At 36.4% G+C, this 25,109-nt stretch overlaps 1 protein-coding gene across 1 annotated transcript in view; it reads right to left on the bottom strand.

Moving 5' to 3' along the window:
• cracr2b (calcium release activated channel regulator 2B) overlaps positions 1-25,109 on the bottom strand; it is a 48,966-nt gene that overhangs the window by 14,089 nt on the left and 9,768 nt on the right. The window contains exons 2-11 of the mRNA XM_056451993.1: positions 22,296-22,528; positions 13,827-13,938; positions 13,601-13,736; positions 11,078-11,224; positions 10,912-11,002; positions 7,910-8,005; positions 7,646-7,833; positions 5,543-5,614; positions 3,045-3,099; positions 470-549 (exon numbers count right to left, since the gene is read on the bottom strand). Of these exons, the coding sequence (XP_056307968.1) occupies positions 470-549; positions 3,045-3,099; positions 5,543-5,614; positions 7,646-7,833; positions 7,910-8,005; positions 10,912-11,002; positions 11,078-11,224; positions 13,601-13,736; positions 13,827-13,938; positions 22,296-22,526 (1,208 nt within the window). The 5' untranslated portion in view covers positions 22,527-22,528. The remainder of the gene's footprint in view (positions 1-469; positions 550-3,044; positions 3,100-5,542; positions 5,615-7,645; positions 7,834-7,909; positions 8,006-10,911; positions 11,003-11,077; positions 11,225-13,600; positions 13,737-13,826; positions 13,939-22,295; positions 22,529-25,109) is intronic.

Below are 25,109 nucleotides of genomic sequence, written 5' to 3'. Positions count from 1 at the left end.
AATAAAAAAATATAGGTAATACTTTATTTTAACGTACAATTCATGCTATTAACAAACTATTAACGAAGACTTTTAGCTCAATAAAGTACAAATTAGCTGCTTATTAATAGTAAGGTAGTAGTTGTGTGTTTAGATTTTTTGTTAGTATATAAAACAAGCTTGATAAATGCTAATAAACAGTTCATATCTTAATAATAGGCAGGTAATAAAACAGAAATGGTGTGAATTGCTATTTAAAATAAAGTGTAACCAAATATCATCAGTCACTAAAAGTTGTACCTCAGAATTAAGTTACAATTGCAGTCCTATAAGCAAGACAATTTTACTAAATATATATATATATATATATATATATATATATATATATATATATATATATATATATATATATATATATATATATACACTGAAGGCACAAAGCAATTGTATAGTGTCATGTGCTTAATAATAAAGCGTGTGTAAAGTGTACCTCTTTGCAGATTTCCTCGATGGAAAATAGTTCCCCAATATTGATTCCTTCCTCTGCAAAGGGCTCTTCATTTGAGATGTCTGAGAAACAGTTGATGAGACACGAAAGAAAGTTTAGCTTCTCTTTCAGGATTAAGTGCAAAGATTTGTATCCAGTTTAAATAAATGAATTGAAAAAACATAAAGAATAATAGTTTTAAAAGAAATGAATTATGTGATGTGCGTTCATTTGTACTAAAATATACTTTATTTAATGAAAAATGAACTTATTATTTGATGTTAACCCATGACAGCACTCACATATACAGTTGAAGTCAGAATTATTAACCCCCTTTGAATTTATTTTTAAATATTTCCCAAATGACGTTTAACAGAGCAAGGAAATTTTCACAGTATTTCCTACAATATTTTTTCTTCTGGAGAAAGTCTTAATTGTTTTATTTCGGCTAGAATAAAAGCAGGTTTTATTTTTTTAAAGACCATTTTAAGGTCAATATTATTAGCCCCTTTAAGCTATATTTTTTCACAGTCTACAGAACAAACCATCGTTATACAATAACTTGCCTAAATACCCTAACCTGCCTAGTTAACCTAATTAACCTAGCTAAGCCTTTAAATGTCACTTTAAGCTGTATAGATAAAAATATCTAGTCTAATATTATTTACTGTCATCATGGCAAAGAGAAAATAAATCAGTTATTAAAGATGAGTTATTAAAACTATTATGATTAGAAATGTGTTGAAAATAATCTTCTTTCCGTAAAAAAAATATTGGGGAAAAAAATAAACAGGGAGCTAATAATTCAGGGGGGTTAATAATTCTGACCTCAACTGTATTTGTGCAAATCACCAAGAATAAATGACACGAATCAGTCCAAATCAACATTTTTATTGCTCACTTTCCAAAAAGAGATCCATTAGTTTAAATTCATTAATCTTCACATACTCTTCATTTTGTTCATGTTGCGGCGATCAGACCCCGAACACACAAGCTGTCATTGGACAGAACTGCTCACTTCACAAGACACCACCAACCCGAGAGCGTAGCGAATTACAACAAATACAAAAATATGAAGCAAAAATAAAGTTAATGAGGTACAGTGGCCTATATTTCAGTCCTGAAATATCACAGAGAAATTATTACGTCACACATTACAGTACGGTTTTTGATAGTTAATGTATTCACTAACATAAACTAATAAACACCAATACTTCTACAGTGTTTCTTTGATCAAACGTGTACTATTGCATTGTTAAAGGGATAGTTCACCCAAAAATGTACATTTCCTGTTAATTTGCTCACCCACAGGTCATCCAAGATGTACGTGACAGTAGAAAAATCAAAGAAGATTTTGAGCTGAATGCGTTGTGGATGGTGATTGATATAATGGCAGTGAATGGTGACCGGTTTTTGAGATTAAAAATAAACACAAACAAACGAGTCCGAATCAATAGCCGTGGCTCCTGATGACTCAATGTATTTAATATATCCGTGTAAAATTAAACATATTTACAATGCCTGGTCAAACAGTTCTCGGCGCATGTGCAAATGTAGTCCAATTGTTCAACATAATCACCTATATCTATCAACAAACTGCATCACCTGACCTCCCATCCAAGCACATTCGTCATTAAAGTAGACTACATTCACACATGTGCCGAGATCTGTGGGTTAAAGCTAATAATATTGTAGCTAATGTTCAATTTCTTACACAGACTGATCGTTTCGCTTCACAAGACCTCAGTGTGTCATCAGGAGCCTGACTATTGATTGCTTATGACTGCAGATTCTGCTCAAAGTCTTCTTTAAGGTTATACTGAGGAAAAAAAGTCACCTCATCTGTAGGATGACCTGTGAGGTGAGTAAATTAACAGGAAATGTTTGTTTTTGGGTGAACTATGCCTTTAAAAATTCAAATTTAAGCTTGTTAACATTAGTTAATACACAGAGTTAACGATAAACAACTTTATTTTTTGTTAACTAACCTTAACAAACATGTAAATATAGAGTAATAAATGTATTGGTGATGATCTGTTCATATTAGTAAAATGGTTAACTAACATTAGCTAATACAACCTTACTGTATAGTGTCCCCTAGTGATGTTTGTGACTGAACGATCTTCAAAAAAAAGCGGCATTAGGGATTTTCTAAAGATTTTTTTTAGGCCATTCACTTCCTTCTGTAACAGACTGAACAAAAAACAATCTTTCTCCAAATGTTTCTCCTACATTCGATATGCAGTATGCCATAACATACATTACTGTGTACAAAGCTTCCTTCAAGTCTCTTGTTGCTGCTCCTGCAAGAGTCTGAGTCTGCTCTGCGCCTGGAATAAAAATCCAGAAGAGTCTGTTTGCCGGTCGCTTTCGAGCTTTTCTGCTTTTTCGGAAACCCATCGAAAATGTATCCCTTCACATTTAGCTGCACCGTCTGCAGGCGTGCATTGTGGATAATGATACATCGGCACAAATAGAGTTAATACGGGTAAATAGAGCGCGGCCATGGTGAGAAGGTGTGCACACAGCGGCATGCTGGGTAATAGGTGGGGGGCGTGAAGGGGTATTTTTGACTAACCATCTTCTGTGTCTGATGGGCATCTTTATCATCCCGAAGACGCTTGTTCATGTCTCTAGAAAAAAGAAAAAAGGAGAAAAATGCAGTTACATTTTTGAAGTCATTTCCAAGTCTATTTTAGGTCAAAATTAAAAATAGACTTAACTAGACATTGTAATTTAGACTTAAAATAGACTTAAAATTAAAAAATGGACTTAAATAAGACTTAACTAGATGATGTAATTTAGACTTAAAATAGACTTAAAATTAAAAAAACTAAAATAGACATTATAATTTAGACAAAAAAAAGACTTAAAATTAAAAATACACTTAAATAAGACTTAAATAGACATTGTAATCTAGACCTAAAATAGACTTAAAATTAAAGACTTAGACATTGTAATTTAGACTTAAAATAGACTTAAAATTTAAAATTCACTTAAATAAGACTTAAATAGACATTGTAATTTAGACTTAAAATAGACTTAAAATTAAAAAGACCTTTAGACATTGTAATTTAGACTTAAAATAGATTTAATTTAAAAAATGGACTTAAATAAGACTTAACTAGACAATGTAATTTAGACTTAAAATAGACTTAAAATTAAAAAGACTAAAATAGACATTATAATTTAGACTAAAAATAGACTTAAAATTAAAAATACACTTAAATAAGACTTAAATAGACATTGTAATCTAGACCTAAAATAGACTTAAAATTAAAGACTTAGACATTGTAATTTAGACTTAAAAAAGACTTAAAATTAAAAATTTACTTAAATAAGACTTAAATAGACATTGTAATTAAGACTTAAAATAGACTTAAAATTAAAAAGACCTTTAGACATTGTAATTTAGGCTTAAAATAGATTTAATTTAAAAAATGGACTTAAATAAGACTTAACTAGACGATGTAATTTAGACTTAAAATAGACTTAAAATTAAAAAGACCTTTAGACATTGTAATTTAGACTTAAAATAGATTTAATTTAAAAAATGGACTTAAATAAGACTTAACTAGATGATGTAATTTAGACTTAAAATTAAAAAGACTAAAATAGACTTAAAATAGACTTAAAATTAAAAATACACTTAAATAAGACTTAAATAGACATTGTAATTTAGACTTAAAATTAAAAATACACTTAAATAAGACTTAAATAGACATTGTAATTTAGACTTAAAATAGACTTAAAATTAAAAAGACTTATAGACATTGTAATTTAGACTTAAAATAGACTTAAAATTAAAAATAGACTTATAGACATTGTAATTTAGACTTAAAATAGACTTAAAATTAAAAATAGACTTAATTAATACTTAAACAATGTAATTCAGACTTAATACTTAAAATTAAAAGTACACTTAAATAAGACTTAAATAGACATTGTAATTTAGACTTAAAATAGACTTAAAATTAAAAAGACTTATAGACATTGTAATTTAGACTTAAAATAGACTTAAAATTAAAAAGACTTATAGACATTGTAATTTAGACTTAAAATAGACTTAAAATTAAAAATAGACTTAATTAATACTTAAACAATGTAATTCAGACTTAATACTTAAAATTAAAAGTACACTTAAATAAGACTTAAATAGACATTGTAATTTAGACTTATAATAGAACTAAATTTCAAAAGACTTAAATAAGACTTAAATAGACATTGTAATTTAAAGTCTATTTTAAGTCTATATTACAATGTCTATTTAAGTCTTATTTAAGTCTATTTTTAATTTTAAGTCTATTTAAATTTTTAAATAGAATGTTTTTCTTTATTGTTGAATAGAAATGGGTTCTCATTGAAAAAAAAAGGAGGGCGGGGCTTGATTATCCAATGCGGAATTGATTGGATGATTGTGATTTGCTATTGGTGGATCTCATGTGATTGAAAGGCAAATCCTCATACCAGCAAACACAAATAAAAGAAGAGATTTCATTGAAGATGGAGGGTAATAAAAATATAATTACTATTACTATAATAATATAATAATGATTATTATTATTATTATTATTATTATTATTATTATTATTATTGTTGTTGTTGTTATTGTTATTACTATTATTGTTATTATTGTTGTTATTGCTATTATTATTGTTGTTATTATTGTTATAATTATTATTGTTGTTATTATTATTATTGTTGTTGTTATTATTATTATAACTTATTATTTACTAAATTTACAAAATGAATAATGCCTTTACTAAATTAACAATCAAATTTCATTTATTTAAAAACATTTATTTCATGGTGACTTGCAAAAAAAAAAAAACTAGTTACAGCACTAATACAGCCTCAGAATTATAGATGATACTTCTAGTTATCAAAAAGATGGACTAATGACCGATCAACCATCTCGATCCTGCATCTGTTCATTTTGTGATCTGATTGGTCAGTTCTTATGGCCTTATCTTTCAGATAAGAATAATACACATACACACACACACACACCTATGTTTAAACACTCTATCCTGTTATAAACTCAAGGTGTGATCCGGTTAGTCTGGTCACACTCACCGGAGCAGCTCCAGCTGTCTCACGAGGCTTTCCCGCTCCTTCTGCATGTTTCGGGACACTTTCAGGACTTCTCTGTAGCGTGAAACAGTCAGACATGAAAATACATGAGTGTGTTACATGAGCAGCAAATGTTTGTTATTCTTTAATTGCAGTAATAAATTCTGTTATTACAGTAATAAAGATTCTTTATTGGCATCGATGGTTCCATGATAAAGCTTTAGGACGTACATTGTCATCACACACACACACACACACATACACCTGGAGCTCCAGACCAACAAACTGATAAATCTTCAGCTGATCAGTTCATGCATCTGATTATCAGTGTCGGACTTATTTTTGTTAATTGTTCATTTGAGATTTTATTTTCCAAACTTTAAAGGAACTCTACAATTTTTTTGGCTAATATTTGGCTAAATAGGTTAATTTTTCAGCTGCCCTAGAGTTAAACAGTTGAGCTTTCCCGCATTTCTGATCCATTCAGCCTATCGCTGCGTCTGACAGTAGCGCTTTTAGCTTAGCTTAGCATAAAACATTGAATCAGATTAGACCATTAGCATCTTTCTCAAATATTTCAATGAGTTTTGATCGTTTTAGCAATTTTAAAGCTTGACTATTCGGTAGTTTCATTTTCTAGGCTGATATGGCTAATAACTACACTCTCATTCCAGCGTAATAATCAAGGAACTTTGTTGTCGTACCATGGTTTACGCAGGCACAATGATATTATCAAAACCTTGACATTAATAAAAAATTTGCGAGATGCTAATGGTCTAATCTGATTCAATGATTTATGCTAAGCTAAGGTAAAAGTGTTCCTGCTAGTCAGGAGATCGCCTGAATGGATTTTACAATGGTAAAACTCAACTGTTTACCTCTAGGGGAGCTGTAAAATAAGCTTAAAAATGAGGAGGGTTACTTTAAGAACTGCCAAAAACAACATAAATTTCATGTCCTGGGGCGGTAAAGCTGCTCAGTGTAAAATTTTACTCTTAAGTGTGTCAAAAGTCTATGAATGACTTCATTTTACTTTTATTTCTAGACTTAAAATTAAGTGTGATTTATAAAGGTTCTTAAGTGTTAAGACTTGGGGACCTATCATACACCCGGCATAAGGCGCGACGCAATTGTTGTTTGCTAGTTTCAGCTTGGCGCAAGAGTCGTTTTGACGTTTTACGCCACGCTGTTTAAATAGCAAATGCATTTGCGCTCATATGTGCGCCCATAGGCGTTCTGATCTAAAAACGGAGGCGTGTTGAGGCGTATTGCTGGCGCGTTGCTATTTTGAGGAACTTAAATAGACGATTTAATAGACCAGAACAAAGCCAGTCTAAAGTCCAGCACATGATGATTTAGATGATTTAGGCTCATCACAATCCGCAGTCAGCAGAGTCGTAAACAGCACTAAAGCAACACTAACAACACCAAACATAACAAGGCAGTTCACCACCTTTCCAAGTGACCCCCAAACTATACAGCAAAAGCAAGTGGCTTTTATGAGGATTGCGGGCTTCCCTGGAGCCTTCCCTTCCCCTGTTGGAGCCAATAGCCGCGTTTTCACTATCGCGAGCCTAAAGCGAGCGAGCCAGGGCGAGCTATACTCTTGATCACATTTGATGATGATTGATGATCCTAGCGAACTGAACAGATCTTTTATTCCCGGTTGCTTTGCGCACGTCTGGTCTTGTTGATATGATTATACACGTGACTACCGGGACATGTTAATCCGCGCAGCTGTCAATCAATATTGGTGGGCGGGGGGACCGCTCTCCTACGTAAAGTTGCGGTCGATCTGAAAACCGCTCTAATTGGTCCACCGTTTTTATGTTGTTAAATTTAAAAAAAAGGACTGGGTGTGTTTATATCACCCCAATATGACAGTTTATACACTATACTTACACACATTTCAGTCCAAACAGCTGGTAAAGTAGATTTTTCACCATAGGTGCCCTTTAAAGTCTCCTAAGTCAAAGTTTAAGACCACTCTAAAGAGGATTTTTTAGAAGTTTGATACATACGGCCCCAGATATGGAAAAACTGGACCAGTCTTTTTCACCCGACTGTGGTAGTAATAACTCAATGCATGTTAACGTGTGAACGCACCTCTCTTTGCCCCTCTGCTGTTGTTTGATGGTGTTCTGCAGTTGTTGTAGATGACTCAGAGAGTTCTGGAGCTCCTCTCGGCTCTGCTCCAGCTGATCCTGAAGCTGCTGGTTGATGCTCAGCAGTCGCCGGTTCTCCCCGCGAGCATCAGCCTGGTCACTGCTCAGAGAGTTGATTCTGCTCTCCAACTACACACACACACACACACACACGTGGTTAAAGTAAATCAAACGCGCTGACTCATGAATAATAATGAGTTCGTACCTCTCTCTGTTTGGTAAGCGTGAACTCAAGCTCTTGTTCTCGTGTCCTCAGCTCCTGCAGTAGCTGCTCTTTCTTGTCTCCTTGCTTCATACTGTCCTTCATCACAGACCAGACCAACAACGCCACGGTCAGCATCACATCGCCGTTATGAACGTCATTATTATTTAGCCTCAAATTAAAATTACCATCATCATAAATATTATGATCCCCATCGTTAGCATCTTCATAATCAGTATCCACACCACTGGTATCATAAATATTTGAACACAGTTTTAATCGTCAACATAATCACTATAATCAAATATGGGTGTTAGGGTGTTGCGAAGCAGTTTCTGAAGTATTAGTGGCTGACGGTGTTTTTAATCAGCTCCTAGTGGGTGCTAGGCAGGCAGTAGATAAAGTCTCCTGGGTGGTTGACAGGGTGTTATTAAGAAGCTGTTGGTGGTTGACAGTGTTTTGATACAATGTTCTGCGTGGTTGGTTGAAATTTGCTAGGCGTCATTCTCATATTAAAATATCAACAGCTCTCCGTAAAAGGAACACATCGCTTTCTTAGAAATAAAATTCCCCAATTTTTTTAATTTGTAATTTTTTCTAATTTTACAGCTCTCCTACAGTTAAACACCAGAGTTTTACAATTTTTAAAAATCCAAATCAGCTGATCTCCGTGTCCGTTCGAAGCACTTTTAGCTTAGCTTAGCATAAATCATTGGATCAGATTAGACTATTAGCCTTCTCACGTTAAAAAGTAAAATTACTAAAAATTATCTTTCTATCTTTTTTTTATTGAGCAAGAAGCTAATGGTCTAATCCGATTCAATGATTTACGCTAAGCTAAGCTAAAAGTGCTCCTGACGGACCCGGAGATCACCCGAAGGGATTAAAAAAAATGGCAAAACTAAGCAACATCCTCCCGCTCTCCCTCGTGAAGCTAATACGGAAGTAACTGAAACTGCAACTCATCGAAATTCCGCTAGGCCTGGCTCCATAAAAGAGCACATTTCTATTAGGTCGCCGCAGCGGAATGAACTGCCAACTTATCCAGCACAGTTTTACGCAGAGGATGCCCTTCCAGCTGCAACCCTGCAACCCAACACTGTTTTCCTCTGGGAAACATCCACACACACTCATTCACACACTCATACACTGCGGACAATTTAGCCCACCCAATTCACTTCATGTCTTTGAACTGTGGGGAAAACTGGAGGACCCAGAGGAAACCCACGCAAAGGCAGGGAGAACATGCAAACTCCACACAGAAACGCCAACTGACCCAGCCGAGGCTCAAACCAGCGACCTTCTTGCCTTCTCACTGCATCGCCCAGACTTATATATCATATCTATAAATGTTTTATTTAAGATCATTTATCATTTGTAATTTTCTTTAGAGCTGTAAAGCACTCCAGAATAAGACAGACTGATTAGCTGTAGGCTATCTGAAGCGTTGTCACACAGTGTTATGCCTGGATTTCATCTATAGCCTTGCATTTACTAACACTATTTGAAGTGTTTGTATGTAATTTGTGTTTCCTCTTGTAGAAAAACGTCATCAGAACAATGTTTAGTGGCTCAATGTATTACAACAGTGTTTTTAAAAGTCTAAACACTTTATTGATATAGTGTACAGCCAAGCACATGTGGTCAGAACACAAACGAGTCGCAGGTAATAAAGTATCAAGCGTTTCTCCCAAAGAAAAGTCTAAGCAAAATGCTAGCAGGCATCTGTAGCTCCACTCACGCCCCGCCTCTTTTTTGGTTACCTCTGGTTGGCGCGATGACGTGCAAACAAAATGGCGGCGATTGGCTACACCCACTTGTTGCTTTATTTGTGCTCTTCAGAAACATATGGGATACCACGTCCATATCTTTTACAGTCTATGGGTAAAACTCAACTATAGAGGAGCTGTAAAAAGAGCTATTCTAAAGTATAAAAATACCATAATATGTTTGCAGATATTTCATGCTAAGTGAACATTCTTGTTTATCTGAAAACCAATGCTGAAGTCAGATATTCTGCTTTGAAAATGTGTTTCCGTGCCGGAACGCTGTCTTTGTTTTGGTCAGTTTAACCCGCCCAATGCCAGTTTAGCCAATTATATTGCAGCACCCCGGGTTGCCTTGATGGAAAACAGCCTATTTCATTCATTCAGAAAGGCTCTGAAAGCATGCGTCCGTGACTGAAATGCGACCTCTAGTGGAGAGTAGCAGACTCCGAAATGAGACAGATTCAGAGTTCCACATGAGGTTATTAATTAGTGAATGATATAAATATTACGAGCATAAACATTTGGTGAGCAGGTTACATTGTAATCGCGTGTCCTAACGACACGCTTCGTAACGAGATAAGCAGTGATGAGCAGTTTGGCTGTTTGCACCAGACGAAACACGACAGAAATGTAAATACAGCCATTCAGAAGCACAGAATATGCACTCACTCATGAAATAGTAAAGTTTATAATCTAATTAAGACATATTAACTCTCTTTAACATTATTAAATGTACATGCTGAGTCACTCATATGTGTTCAGGGCTCAAGTTCAATTTCAAACGGTTTATCTTATTTTCCAGATCTGAGGTGAACTGTCTGCTGCTGCTTTCAGTATATGTCAATAAATGTCATGTAAAATGGCATTCACACTCTCATTATTAGTCTAAACACTGAATAAAGCACATGAGCTGTACCTGAGGTGATCATAGTTTTCTGTTGTTCACCTGTGAGAAATAGAAGCCGTTTCTAATATATCAATTCGAGGTGTTGATTAGGACAAAAACTCCTTTTAATATGGAGAATATTCCTTCCATCGGGTGCTGTTGCTTCTATTTAGAACACGGTTTAAATCACTCGCTCTGTCCTCAATCTGGCAACCTGTGCTTGCCTTTGTTTTGATCCAGGGAGTGCAATACCTAGTTCAACCACTGGGTGCCAAACTTACATACTGCACCTTTAAAAGGAATCTCAAACTCTAATACGTACGTCACATTTACAGTGTGTGTGTGTTTACCAGAGCTTGTCGTTTCTCCCTCTCTTCTTTTAACTGACTCTCCATGTCTTCATACATGGACCGAACCACTCGGTCGTGATCCTCCTCTCTCCTGCAGGACATTTAAACTCTCAGCACATGCACAGGTTTATTTGACAAAAGCTAGACGAGAGAAGTGAGGGCCGACCTGCGCAGCGCGTGCTCTAGATTGTCTTTCTCTTTGAGTGCATCCTGAAGATGAGACACCGTATAGGACAGGACCTCCTCCAGCACACCCAGCAGCTCAGGTTTGTCCTTCTGGAGCTCACACCAGAGACTACACAACTCCCACTGACTGAAACACAGAGAGACATGACCAACAAATCACTATCATAGGAAACAGCTGAAATACACACAATAAGCACTTAAATACTTCAAGATACAGACAGACAGAGTAGAAAGATGCTAAGTGGTTGCTAGGATGTTGATTAACGTGTTTTTTGGAGGTTGTCAAGGTGATGTTAAGATGCTCTGAGTGGTTGTTAGGCTTTTTTGTGTTGCAATTACTAAAGTGTTCTAGTTTGTTGACGGAGATCTTTTAAAATGTGCTGAGTGGCTGCTGGACAGTTGCTAGGGTGTTTCTAGGATGTTGCTAAGCAGTTACTAAAGTGTTCAGGGTGGTTGACCGGGTGTTGTTAAGATTCTCTGAGTGGTTGCTACCCTATTTGTAGTGTATTGCCAGGCAGTTACTGAAGTATTCTGGGTGGTTAACAGGGTGTTGTTAAGGTGCTCTGAGTGGTTGCTAGGCTATTTGTAGGGTGCTGCTAGGCAGTTACTAAATTGTTTTAGTTTGTTGACGGGGAGTTCTTTAAATGCTTTAAGTAGTTACTGGTCAGTTGTTAGGGTGTTTCTAGGATGTTGCTAGGCAGTTACTGAAGTATTCTGGGTGGTTGACAGGGTGTTAAGATGCTCAGAGTGGTTGTAAGGCTATTTGTAGGGTGTTGCTAGGCAGTTACTACATTGTTCTAGTTTGTTGACAGGGTTCTTTAAATGCTTTGAGTAGTTGCTGGACAGTTGCTAGGGTGTTTCTAGGATGTTGCTAGGCAGTTACTGAAGTATTCTGGGTGGTTGTCAGGGTGTTGTTAAGATGCTGTGAGGTGTTGCTAGGGTGCATGTACTAAAGTATTAAGGGTGGTAGACAGGGTGTTGTTAAGATGCTCTGAGAGATTGCTAGGTTATTTGTATGGTGTCACCAGGCAGTTACTGAAGTATTCTGGGTGGTTGACAGAGTGTTAAGATGCTCTGAGTGGTTGCTAGGCTGTTTGTAGGGTGTTGCTAGGCAGTTACTAAATTGTTTTAGTTTGTTGACAGGGTTCTTTAAATGCTTTGGAGTAGTTGCTGGACAGTTGCTAGGGTGTTTCTAGGATGTTGCTAGGCAGTTACTAAAGGGTTCTGGGTGGTTGACAGGGTGTTGATAAGATGCTCTGAGGTGTTGCTAGGGTGCATGTACCAATTTATTTAGGGTGGTTGACAGGGTGTTGTTAAGATACTCTGGAATGTTTCTAGGGTGCGAGGACTGAAGTATTCTGGGTGGTTAATGCTCTGCTAAGATGCTCTTAAATGGTTGCTAGGCTATTTGTAGTATGTTGCTAGGCAGTTACTAAAGTATTCTTTGTTGACGGGGAGTTCTTTAAGTTGCTGGACAGTTGCTAGGGTGTTTCTAGGATGTTGCTATGCAGTTACTAAAGTGTTCTGGGTGGTTGAAGGGTGTTGTCAAGATGCTCTGAGGTGTTTCTAGGGTGCAAGTACTAAAGTATTCTGGGTGGTTAATGCTTTGCTAAGATGCTCCGAGTGGTTGTTCAGCTATGTGTAGGGTGTTGCTAGGCAGTTATTTGATTGTTCTAGTTTGGTGATAGGTTTTTTAAAATGCTCTGAGTGGTTGCTGGACAGTTGCTAGGGTGTTACTAAGAAGATGCTAGGCAGTAAATAAAGTGTTCTATTTGGTTGACAGTGTTTTTAAGATGCTCTGAGTGGTTGCTAGGCTATTTCTAGGGTGTTGCTAGGCACTTACTAAATTGTTTTAGTTTGTTGACAGGGTTCTTTAAGTGCTTTGAGTGGAAAGTTGCTATTCAGTTGCTGGACAGTTGCTAGGGTGTTTCTAGGATGTTGCTATGCAGTTACTAAAGTATTCTGGGTGGTTAATGCTCTGCTAAGATGCTCCGAGTGGTTGTTAGGCTATGTGTAGGGTGTTGCTAGGCAGTTACTAAAGTATTCTGGGTGGATGACAGGGTGTTGTTAAGATGCTCTGAGGTGTTTCTAGGGTGCACGTACTGAAGTATTCTGGGTGGTTAATGCTGTGCTAAGATGCTCTAAACTGTTGTTGGGCTATTTGTAGGGTGTTACTAGCCTGTTACTAAATTGTTCTAGTTTGTTGACGGGGAGTTCTTTAAATGCTTTAAATAGTTGCTTGACAGTTGCTAGGGTGTTTCTAGGATGTTGCTAGGCAGTTACTAAAATGTTCTGGGTGGTTAATGCTGTGTTACAAAGCTCTGATGTGTCGCTAGGTAGTCATTAAAGTGATCTAGGTGGTTGACTTACCCCAAGTATGTATAATAACATTATGTTAGCTTTGCCAAGGTAATATTGATCCAAGCTTCAAACAGGCAAACACGGTTTACACATTATCTTATCAGTTACACAGTGGTGACCATAGCTGTGTATATTTACTCACTCTTTGAAGAGTTTATCAGCTCCCAGCTCCATGAGGATTTGTGTGAATCGGATCTCCGTCGGCTCCACTCGCTCCTCCCCGACAATCTCTCCTCTGCCCCTCACTTTCTCCTCCGGCCCACAACCAACAAGCTCTCCTAATTTGCACAGAGAGATTGAGTCTTAATGGACACTACACATACTATACTGCATAATATTCTTTTTAAAAAGTTTTAATACACACTAACCCAGGCCTGTGTGGAACTCGAGGGGTGTAAGATAACCATTTCTGTCTCTGTCCAAACTCTCGAACACTGATTCAAGCTGCTCAGGAGACAGAGGAAGCTCCTGTTGTAGACGCTGGTGGATTTAAAGATAAGACTCAATAAACAGATGTACTGTAGTCAACATTTGAAACGGATCAATATCTTTCAACAAAGTGGTCCTAAAAAAATATTGATAACACCAAAAGTCTAAAGACTAAATTATTAGCCCCCGGTTGAATTAGTTTTGTTCAAATATTTCACAAGTGAGAGATTTTTTCCTTCACATTTGTAAACAATAGCTTTAATAACAACTTTCTAATAACCGATTTGCTTTGTGTTTACCATGATGACAGTTTGAATTCATTCAGTCAATCAGGAACACTTTTAGCTTAGCATACATCATTGAATCAGGTTAGACCATTAGCATTCTACTAAAGTATTTCAAGAGTTTTCGTAATCTTCCCATTTAAAACTGGACTCTTCTGTAGTTACACCGTGTACTTAAGTTTTCTAGGCTAATACCTTTAACTATACTCTCATTGCCAGGCACTTACTAAATTGTTCTAGTTTGTTGACGAGGAGTTCTTTAAATGCTTTGGAGTAGTTGCTGGACAGTTGCTAGGGTGTTTCTAGGATGTTGCTAGGAAGTTACTAAAGTGTTCTGGGTGGTTGACAGGGTGTTGTTAAGATGCTCTGAGGTGTTGCTAGGGTGCATGTACCAAAGTATTTAGGGTGGTTGACAGGGTGTTGTTAAGATACTCTGGGATGTTTCTAGGGTGTGAGGACTGAAGTATTCTGGGTGGTTAATGTGGTGCTAAGATGCTCTTGAGTGGTTGCTAGGCGGTTACTTGATTGCTCTAGTTTGTTGACGGGGTTCTTTAAATGCTCTGAGTGGTTGCTGGACAGTTGCTTGGGTTTTTCTAGTATGTTGCTAGGCAGTTACTAAAGTATTCTGGGTGGTTGACAGGGTGTTGTTAAGATGCTCTGAGTGGTTGCTAGGCTATTTGTAGGGTGTTGCTAGGCTGTTACTAAAGTGTTCTAGTTTGTTGACGGAGAGTTCTTTAAATGCTTTAAGTAGTTGCTGAACAGTTGCTAGGGTGTTTCTAGGATGTTGCTATGCAGTTACTAAAGTGGTTGAAGGGTGTTGTTAAGATGCTCTGAGGAAAGTGGACTCTTCTGTAGTTACATCGTGTACTTAAGTTTTCTAGGCTAATACGTTTAACTATACTCTCATTTCAGAGTAATAATTAAGAACTTTAGCCGCTTTTACACATGCAGACATTTCCAGAAAATTACCGGCAATTTTCTGGAAAGGTCTGTATGTGTGAACAGGCCCTTTTTGACAATACTGGTAAATTCGTTCTGGCTATTTTCCGGAATGAGAAGTTGTAACATTACTGGTAATTTGCCGGAATGCTGCACTGTGTGAACGCAGAAGGAAGATTGCCGGAAAGAGCGCGTTCATGTGAGACGTCTACTTTAGCCAATCAGAACATTGAGACACATTCTCATCCGCGCTCTTCAGGAAAACAAAAGCCTTTGAATATTTTTCCAGACACATTTAGCTGCTAGATTATAGTCAGATAACATTTCTATGATCCTTCTTAATGCCAACTGTGTAAATAATTATCGATAATATGCTTATGATAAACCGCTGTTTGTTTACCTTCAAGCTCTGCCGCGTGTGCACGTAAAGCAGCCGGTGAGCGCCAGCACACACAATTATGTACATCTCGACATGTGAAAGTGTCCCTCTATATGTTTTCATCGAAGTTGTTCACAATACTGATCCATCCACAGAGTTTGTAATGTAGTCAAATGTTCACAAATACAAGCGCAGCCGTTTAGAGCTCATTTCTGGTTAATCATGTCAGAATTTACCGGCATTTCGGAATGATTGTTCAATTCAATTCACCTTTATTTGTATAGCGCTTATACAATGTAGATTGTGTCAAAGCAGCTTCACATAAAAGGTCACAGTAAATAGGAACAGTGTAGTTCAGTTTGTAGTGTTTAAGTTCAGTTCAGTTTAGCTCAGTTCAGTGTGGTTTAATAATCACTACTGAGAGTCCAAATACTGAAGAGCAAATCCATCGATGCGCAGCTCTACAGATCCTGAACCATGCAAGCCAGTGGCGACAGCGGAGAGGGAAAAAAAACTTCACTAAAGGCGGAAGTGAAGAAAAAAAACCTTGAGAGAAACCCAACTCAGTTGGGCACGACCATTTTAATTTCTCCGCTGGCCAAACGTCTTGTGCAGAGCTGCAGTCTCAGTGGCGGAGGCTGGAAGCTGGCCTCAGCGAAGACTCGTCTGTCTCTGGAGCGTCATAGGAATCAGTCTCATGTTCTCCACTCCTCCATGACCATCGCAGTCGTTGTTCAGGATTTGGCCAGGTCCGGGATATGGAAACCTTGGGATCATCTCGTCGTTGGTCTTGGATCGAATCAGTGACTCTGCATAGTCTGGGGGCCTCGGGAAGAGTATCCCCAGGTGGAAATGGAGAATAAAGAAAATAATTAGCGTAGCTGATGTTCACAGTGTATATCAGCAAGATGCATAACCTGTGTGGAAGCCCCCTAAGTGGTGCACTAAGTGTATGCTTTACTGAACAGATAGGTCTTTAATCTAGTTTTGAATTGGGAGAGTGTGTCTGAGCCTCGGACGTTATCAGGAAGGCTATTCCAGAGTTTAGGAGCTATAAATGAGAAGGCTCGACCTCCTTTACTCGACTTTGCTATTCTAGGTACTACCAGAAGCCCTGAGTTTTGAGATCTTAAAGAGCGAGTTGGATTGTAGCGAGACAGAAGATTGGTTAGATAAACAGGAGCTAGATTATTTAAAGCTTTATATGTAAGAAGCAATATTTTAAATTCAATACGAAACTTAACAGGCAGCCAGTGTAAGGAGGATAAAATTGGGGTGATGTGATCAAATTTTCTAGACCTGGTAAGAACTCTGGCAGCTGCATTTTGTACTAATTGAAGTTTGTTAATAGAGGATGCTGGGCAGCCAGCAAACAGTGCATTACAGTAGTCCAGCCTAGAAGTCATAAAAGCATGGACTAGCTTTTCTGCATCTGAGATGGATAGCATACTTCGTAACTTAGCTATATTTCTCAGATGAAAGAAAGCAGTTTTTGTGACATGGGAAATATGATTTTTAAAAGTTAAATTGCTGTCTAATATGACACCCAGATCTTTCTGGTTGTGTGAACGGTCTTTTCCGGAAAAATTCCAGAACGTCCTTGCCTGTGTGAACAGCTCTTTTTTTTAAATTACCGGTAAACTCATTCTGGTAATTTTCCGGATATTTTCCAGTATCACTGTGTGAAAGGGGCTTTTGTTGTTGTACTATGGCTGCAGCAGGCGCAATGATATTAGCAAAACATTAACATCAAAAACTAATTTCTTTTGTGTTTGCCATGATGACCTAATATTAAAACATAATATTTCTCTAGTTATTTTGTAAGGTACTCGTATTTAGCCTAAAGTGCCATTTAAACTTAATTAGGTTAACTAAGCAAGATAGGTTAATTAGGCAAGGCACTGGGCAACAGTGGTTTGTTCTGAAGCCAATTACAATATATATATATTTCTTAAGAGGCTAATAATCAGGGTTCCCTCGGGTCCTTATAACGTCTTAAAATGTCTTAAAATAAAATCCAGGAAATTAAGGCCTTAAATTGTCTTAAATTTACCGTAAATGGGCTGTACACTGAAAAAAATTACTTCTGCAAACTTTTTACAATTTATCTGGGTTGAATTTAAACAAACAAATTAAATTTAGTAATGCTCAACTTAATTTGTTTGTTTAAATTCAACCCAAACAAATTGTTTACAACCACTTAACTTAAAAAATTGAGTAAATTCAAGGAATCATCTTATAATGTTTTTTTTTCAGTGTAGGTATTAAATTTTCAGCTGTTGTGCTTAATGACGATAGGGAAGCACAGTGGTCTACCGTAAAACATCTAATAGTTGATCAATTTAGTATGTGTGAAACAGGAGTGAATGACAGTCTCTGTGATTTATTAGCTTATTACGGTAGGTCAGCTACAGGCATCTTTGCTGCCATGTTCCCCGATTCGCAGCTTCCAAAGTCATTCACCTGTGGTGAAAATAAAACTGCATATGTCACCAAATATGGCATCGCTTCATTCGTCAAGAAGGAGCTATCGTACAGCGTTAGTGAGAAGCCACATGTCGTCATGTTTGACAAAAGTTTGAATAAAACGACAAAGAAGAGGGTATCTCTCATTAAAGTCATGTAATAACATTTGTGTTTTCTAACAGTTATGTAGATTATTTGTCAACCTTTTGGCTTGTGAAAGCCTGTTTTTGAGGACTTTAATTATTGAGCTTATTTCAGTATTGTATTCTACAGTATATGGTTCCTTCATACAAGGCATTGTGTTGTTTAGTGTAGTCCAACTTGTCTAGGTTACGTTGGCTCTGTTCTACATCACAAAGGAACAAAACAAGAAAAAAAGGTCTCAAAGAAAAGTACTTTTACTTTTTTTTTACTGAACGAGTTTACACATTGCACATAATTGATCCCAAATGGAAAACTTTCAGGTTTTGATTTCCATTGTAGGAGGCCATAAATTGAGTAGCCTATTCCAAAGAAATTATGACATTTTGTGTCTTAAATTGTATTTGTTGAGGTCTTAAAAAGCATTACATTTTACTTTTAAAATGGTGCAAGAACCCTGATAATATTCACTTTTTATTCAGTTTTCTTTTAAAGATTTGCTAGAATAGCAGTTTTTACACTAAATAAATAAGACTTTTTCTCCAGAAGAAATATAAAGTGAGAAATACTGTTAAAATGTCCCTTCCTCATTAAACATCACTTGGGAAATATTTGAAAATTAAATTTAGTCTTAAACTGTATATACAGAGTTCCCAAGCTTTCATGAACAGCAGATTCAGGAACTTTCAAAGTCTTTTTAAAGCACCATTAATTCTTAATCCAACACTTTAGTAATTTATACCCAGCATATGTAGTGCCATGAAAGTCCTTACTATACTTAACATTTCACTTACACTTAATATATACATAAAAAAATCTAAATAATTTTTAAAAGGTTTGACAATTTTAAAAAGTCGTGTTTAAAAGAACTTAAATAAAATTAGTTGAATTCAATGGGGTATTTGCACAGCTAGCGTTTTTTCCCCTACTGATAAGCTTCCGGTGAATGGTTAATGTGGCTGTTTTTAATTTTATAAGGTTCCTTTTACAGCATTGATATTGTAATGTAATTAAAATACAATCAGTTAAATAGACTTAAGTATTCCTTCAGTTGTTTAAGTGTAAAATGAACAGTGGTGGAAAGAGTACTGAAAAATCATACTCAAGTAAAAGTACCATTACTTGATCAAAATGAAGTGCAAGTAAAGTAAAAGTATCTGTTGTAAATATTACTCAAAGTATGAGTAAAAAATAGCCCTTAAAAGTACTCAAGAGTAGTGAGTATTACGGTGTGAACGGCTCATGTGTTTACATGCAATTTGTGCACGGATGTGTAAACAACATTCTGTAGTGCATTAGTTATTGTTTAAAGGCATTTGGTGGTTTCAGTCCTCATGCAGTAAACATCCATCATCTCACCAGTGACATGCAGACTATAAAGTCTCTCGATTAATGCGTGTAAATATTTTAGACATCTTGCACAGACGGTTTGTTGCATTATGAAGCTCCAATGTCTTGCAGTTGTTCAGTATGATGCAATATACTCTCTATGTGCGATTTGATTGGACAAGAATCACAGGACTGATTAATCTACTTTAGCCAATCCCCAGAGACAAGATAAAAAAGTAGTGACTGCAGGTTAAAGGGAAAGTAGTGGAGTTACTAAAAATGTACTCAAGGGAAAGTAAAAGCACACATTTTTAAAACTACTTAGTAAATTACAATTCCTGAGAAAAACTACTCAATTACAGTAGTTTGAGTATTGATAATTTGTAACTTTACACCACTGAAAATCAGAAAAAAAGCCGTTTACATGCACATGCCATCAGGATCAGCAGGCCAGCGCAGAAACTCCATTGAAAATACTGGAGTAAAAATAAAAATGATATTTTAAAGACATGGCGTGGGAAAAATTGATTTAATGCAGTGCTGCTTGTACATTCTGAGACCCACTTTATATTGTATATCAATCAGGCAGTGAAGATCACTGATTTTAAAAGAAAACAGACCTTAAACATCGTGATGGCGTGTAATGTCTTGACAGTTCACCGGAAGCGCTCTAACCTTCTGCATATATTAGTGATGCTCATTTCGGTTAATTTTACCAACCGAAAACCGCCGCTCATTAACCGAATAATAACCGTAAACAGATTAATATTCAAATATTATTTAATTAAAAAAAATTGATGTGTCTATTTTGTGTGACACATTAAATATTGCATTTTTAAATACTGATTTATTTTAACATTCGAACAGCAGCATAACAGAGCATCTTCACGCTCTTACTGTGTTTCCAACAGCACAGAAATAAAGAATAAACTAAATAAAAAGAATAAAATAAATAGACCAGCCATAGATATTTTTCATTTCAATGACAATTCATTCATTCATTTTCTTTTCAGCTTAGTCCCTTTATTAATCAGGGGTTGCCACAGCGGAATGAACCGCCAACTTATCCAGCACATGTTTTGCACAGCGGATGCCCTTCCAGCTGCAACCCATCTCTGGGAAACATCCATACACATTCATTAACACTCAAACACTACGGACAATTTAGCCTACCCAATTCACCCGTACCGCATTCTTTGGAGTGTCGGGGAAACCGGAGCACCCGGAGGAAACCCACGCGAATGCGGGAAGAACATGCAAACTCCACACAGAAATGCCAACTGACCCAGCCGAGGCTCGAACCAGCAACCTTCTTGCTGTGAGGCGACAGCATTACCTACTGCGCTACCAAGTCGCCTAAATGACAAATTTAGATTACAAAACGATAACACTGACTGAATAAGGCTCATATGTTGACTTTTAGTAAAGGCTACTATAACAATTTTGTTGTTTAGATTTGATATTGCATTAATTTGCATACATGTTTTATAAGCTATCAAGTGAAAGCCTCAGTTTGGTGCAGAGTTATTCATTATGCAAAAATCAAGAACATTTTTGGATTTGTTTGATTCGTAGATTATGTAGGCTATTTTAAGAATTGATATTATATAAGGTTGATATTAATAATAACTGTAATTTTCCAAATGGAAAAAAAGGTTAGTTTGTTGGTTGTGCACTAAATTATCAATAGCCTGTTTGTTGAGTTTATGATGCAGCTCTTGGCAGCACAGAGGCCATCAGCCTCAGCGCTGGATTGTGTCAACTCGTCTGTGTCAAACTATCACCATAAATATTCTTCTGTCAGTCTGCTTCTTTGACAAAATACGTCTGTAGGCATGTGTGGTTGCACGTGTTACCGTCCCGCGAGTTAAAAAATATGTGTTGCTCATTTAGGGGCTGATCACACCGATCGCGCGTTTCCGTTCCAAAAATGCAAGATCCACTTCTGCCTTTTATGTTGACAAGTAAAAAAAAGTGCAGTGCGCCTTTTATGTCGCTAGGAAATGACTGAATCAGCTGGTCTATTGTGCGCGAGTGTTGCTGTCCATGTTTTTCTAATTGTAATATTTAATAACATCGTGATATTCAAGATTTGTAAAGTCATACAGCCCTGAAAAACTTGAAACAGAGACCACAAGTCTCCCCTCCATCAATAAAAGTTCTCCGTCGTCTTAACAACACAAACACTGCAGTCACCTTAACAGAAACCCCGCCTCTGCTTTCAGTTGACGTAATGCGCTTTTCCGCTCAAAGTGCCCGCAATGGCAAAACGCAAGGTGCACAGAGCGCAAAAGCAGCGCGCAAAACACTCGCAGCCGTTAGTAAACCCTTCGCATGATCGTGTGATCGGCCCCTTATACAGCCAAACTAAAATATACAAAATGTCGGTGCCAATAGCCTAGTGGTTAAGTGCGCAGACATATAGCACCTTGGTGCTCACGGCGACCTGAGTTCGATTCCCGGCTAATGGTCCTTTGCCAACCCTTCCCCTCTCTCCGCTCCTAATGCTTTCCTGTCTGTAACCTCCACTATCCTACCCAAAAATTATATATAAAAAAAAAAAAATATATATATATATATATATATATATATATATATATATATATATATATATATATATATATATATATAAAAATGTCAGTATATATGATAAATGTCAGATTTTTCATTTCTGTTTTTGACAATATTGTTGAAATAAAATCATAAACAAATTTAATTCAAGCACTTTCAAGGACCTGTTTGTTTTGAAGTGCTTTCCAGGCCTTGAAAATCATGGTTGCGCTTTGTTTATTGTGCATTCCTAGTAGAACTTGTCATTGCTTTGAAACCATCATCATCATCATCATCATCATCATATAAGGTCTTCTTACCTGCATGTCTCTCTTTGTGATGAATCCTTTCCCCTCTTTATCACAGAGCACAAAGAGCTCTTTAGCTTTACTCATTCTGTCCTGTCTGTCTGCTCCAGGAGACGGAGTATCGCTGGACGCTGATGACCTCGCTGTCCGGCTGGGCAATGGGCTCCGCAGCGGGGATCTGGGGGACATCTGACCGCTGCCCGTCCCCTCCAGCACCACCCCGTCCTTCAGCCAGCCCGACATAACTGCAGAAAGACACACAACACAGCCAAATCCAGATAAGAGATGGTCAAACCAGGTCAAAGCATAAGAAAACAGTCTTATCTGGTAGTTCTTGCCCCAATCAGCCTTGAGTCTGACAAGTGATACATAGCAAAACATTACGTTAGTCTGGATTTCTGTTTTCTTTCCATCACAGCTCAGGGTTTGTACGGGCTTGACATCCTTAAATTTTAATCTACCATCTTAAACGTGCATAGATTTTAGATTAAGAGCTTGAAACTGCTCAAATATATGTAATTGTGTTGCTTTGATAAGAATTTATAGCGCTGATTAGCTAATAATACACCGTACAAAAAAGCAGGGTTCGGCACAATTCATTCAGGTTGTCCCAACACAAATTAAGTTACTTTAAATTTTAATATAAGCGGATTGTACATGAAACAATTAAGTTGCCCCCCCAAAAAAGAATAAAGTATTGGGTTGTTTAAGTTCATTTTAAAGTAGTTTATTAATTTTTTTTAAAATAATTTTTATGTTTATTGTGAACTTTTAATTGAATACAATCATACAGCATTTCAGGGTACATTGGTATCACAGTATTTGAACTTAAGTGGTGTAAAACATTACGTACATTATTGTCAGGTGAATTTACTACACAGTAGTACTCAAATTTTGTAGATTATAAAACGAAAAACAGCATAAAGAAAGAAGAAAAATAAAAGTTATAAGAAAAAGATCAAATAAATATAGTAATCAAAAATAAATAGAAATTAAAGCACTATTTACATCCAGGGTAAGAACACACGTCATAATATAATTCCTTCCAGAATAATCTCAACTGACCATCTTCATTATACACGTGGGAATGTCACACATTATAATATGAATAAGTATAACCGTATGCATGTACATACGTTAGCATATATTTATCTATCAGAACATCATCTTCTATTCATTTATAGCAACAAAGTCGGGTTTTCTAACTAAAATATATTCAAGCCATTTCCTCCATTTTCTCAAGAATATATCCTTCTTTAATTTGACGACAAAAGTGATTTTTTCCCATTGTGTAGATCTCAATAGTTGCGTCTATCCAATTACTAAGGGTTGGTCGCTCTTGCTGTAGCCATTTGCATGTGATTGCTTTTTTGCTGGCAGCCATGAGAGCACGCATAAGGTATTTATTGTCTAGTTTATTAATTTTGTTTTAAATCTGCACCCTTTAAGCAGTGGCAGGTGACAAAATGCGTGGAGATTACCACTTCACAGGTGAAGCAGCATGCATGGAAATAAAATCTAAATACATTTATGAAGGATGAAACATTTACAGTTTTTAAACAGCTAGTAAGCATTGTGCAATACTGTTCACACAGTCAGCCAAACAGAAGTCTATGCGCAGCAAACAGTGTATCATTTTCCATCGCTTTTACACAGAATGCATGCAATAGACACATTTTTTAAAATTCCCTGAACACTTTTGTCATTCATACTCTACAAGTGGCAAAAAACTATACATTTTCAGCACTTTTTTTATTTATTTATTAAGTTTCAAATCAGACTTCATGCATTTTGTGCCATATTTATCAGATCAGAATCAGTTTTATAGCCAAATGTGCTTCACACACACACACACAAGGAATTTGTTTTGGCTACAGAAGCTTCCAGAGTACATAAAGTGATAAGTGACCAACACAAAATTGATAAATATGAACAAAAAATAAATAAAAAAGACGATAAACATTAAACAGAGATGTAGTTTATTTTGAAACGATTACCAGAATTGGCAATCATTCTAAACTGTTCGCAATTTCAGCCGAAAAAAATACTTGGAAAAATGTCGCTACTTTTATTATTTTTTAGTAAACAAGGATAGCTTGAAACTGATTTTGTTAAGAAATGTGGATAATAGAATACACGTTGGTAGGGAAAGAAGAGCGATAGATAGTAACATTGACATCGGCCTGACGTTGGTTCTAACATCAACCCGAAAGTTACAAGTGACCAACACAAAATAGATAAATATGAACAAAAAATAAATAAAAAAAGACGATAAACATTAAACAGAGATGCAGTTTATTTTGAAACGATTACCAGAATTGGCAATCATTACAAACTGATCGCAATGTCAGCGAAAAAAATACTTGGAATAATGTCGCTACTTTTATTTTTTTTTTTTAGTAAACACGGATAGCTTGGAACTGATTTTGTTAGGAAATGTGGATAATAGAATACACGTTGGTAGGGAAAGAAAAGCGATAGATAGTAACAACCCAGCAGACACACAACATCATAAGACGTTAATATTAGATTAGATTTAAGTCGCCAGCATCTAAGGACTGTGTTTAGACATCCAATAACGACGTGAAACAGCGTTGATATTTAGTTTATTTTAGGTTGTGTTGGAAAGTGACCAAAATCCAATGTCTAGCTAACATCTTAAACCAACGTCACATTGACGTCAAATACTGACATTTATTTGTTAGGTATGGCAACCAAAACCCAACATATTGGTAACGTCCACACAACATCCAGCTGTAACATTATTAGACGTTGATATTTTGTTGTTTTTAGGTTGCGTTGGAAAGTAACCAAAATTCAACGTCT

This window comes from Danio aesculapii, chromosome 25 (assembly GCF_903798145.1).
Source record: "Danio aesculapii chromosome 25, fDanAes4.1, whole genome shotgun sequence".
NCBI lineage: Eukaryota > Metazoa > Chordata > Actinopteri > Cypriniformes > Danionidae > Danio > Danio aesculapii.
This window is presented reverse-complemented; position numbering and strand designations above follow the sequence as displayed.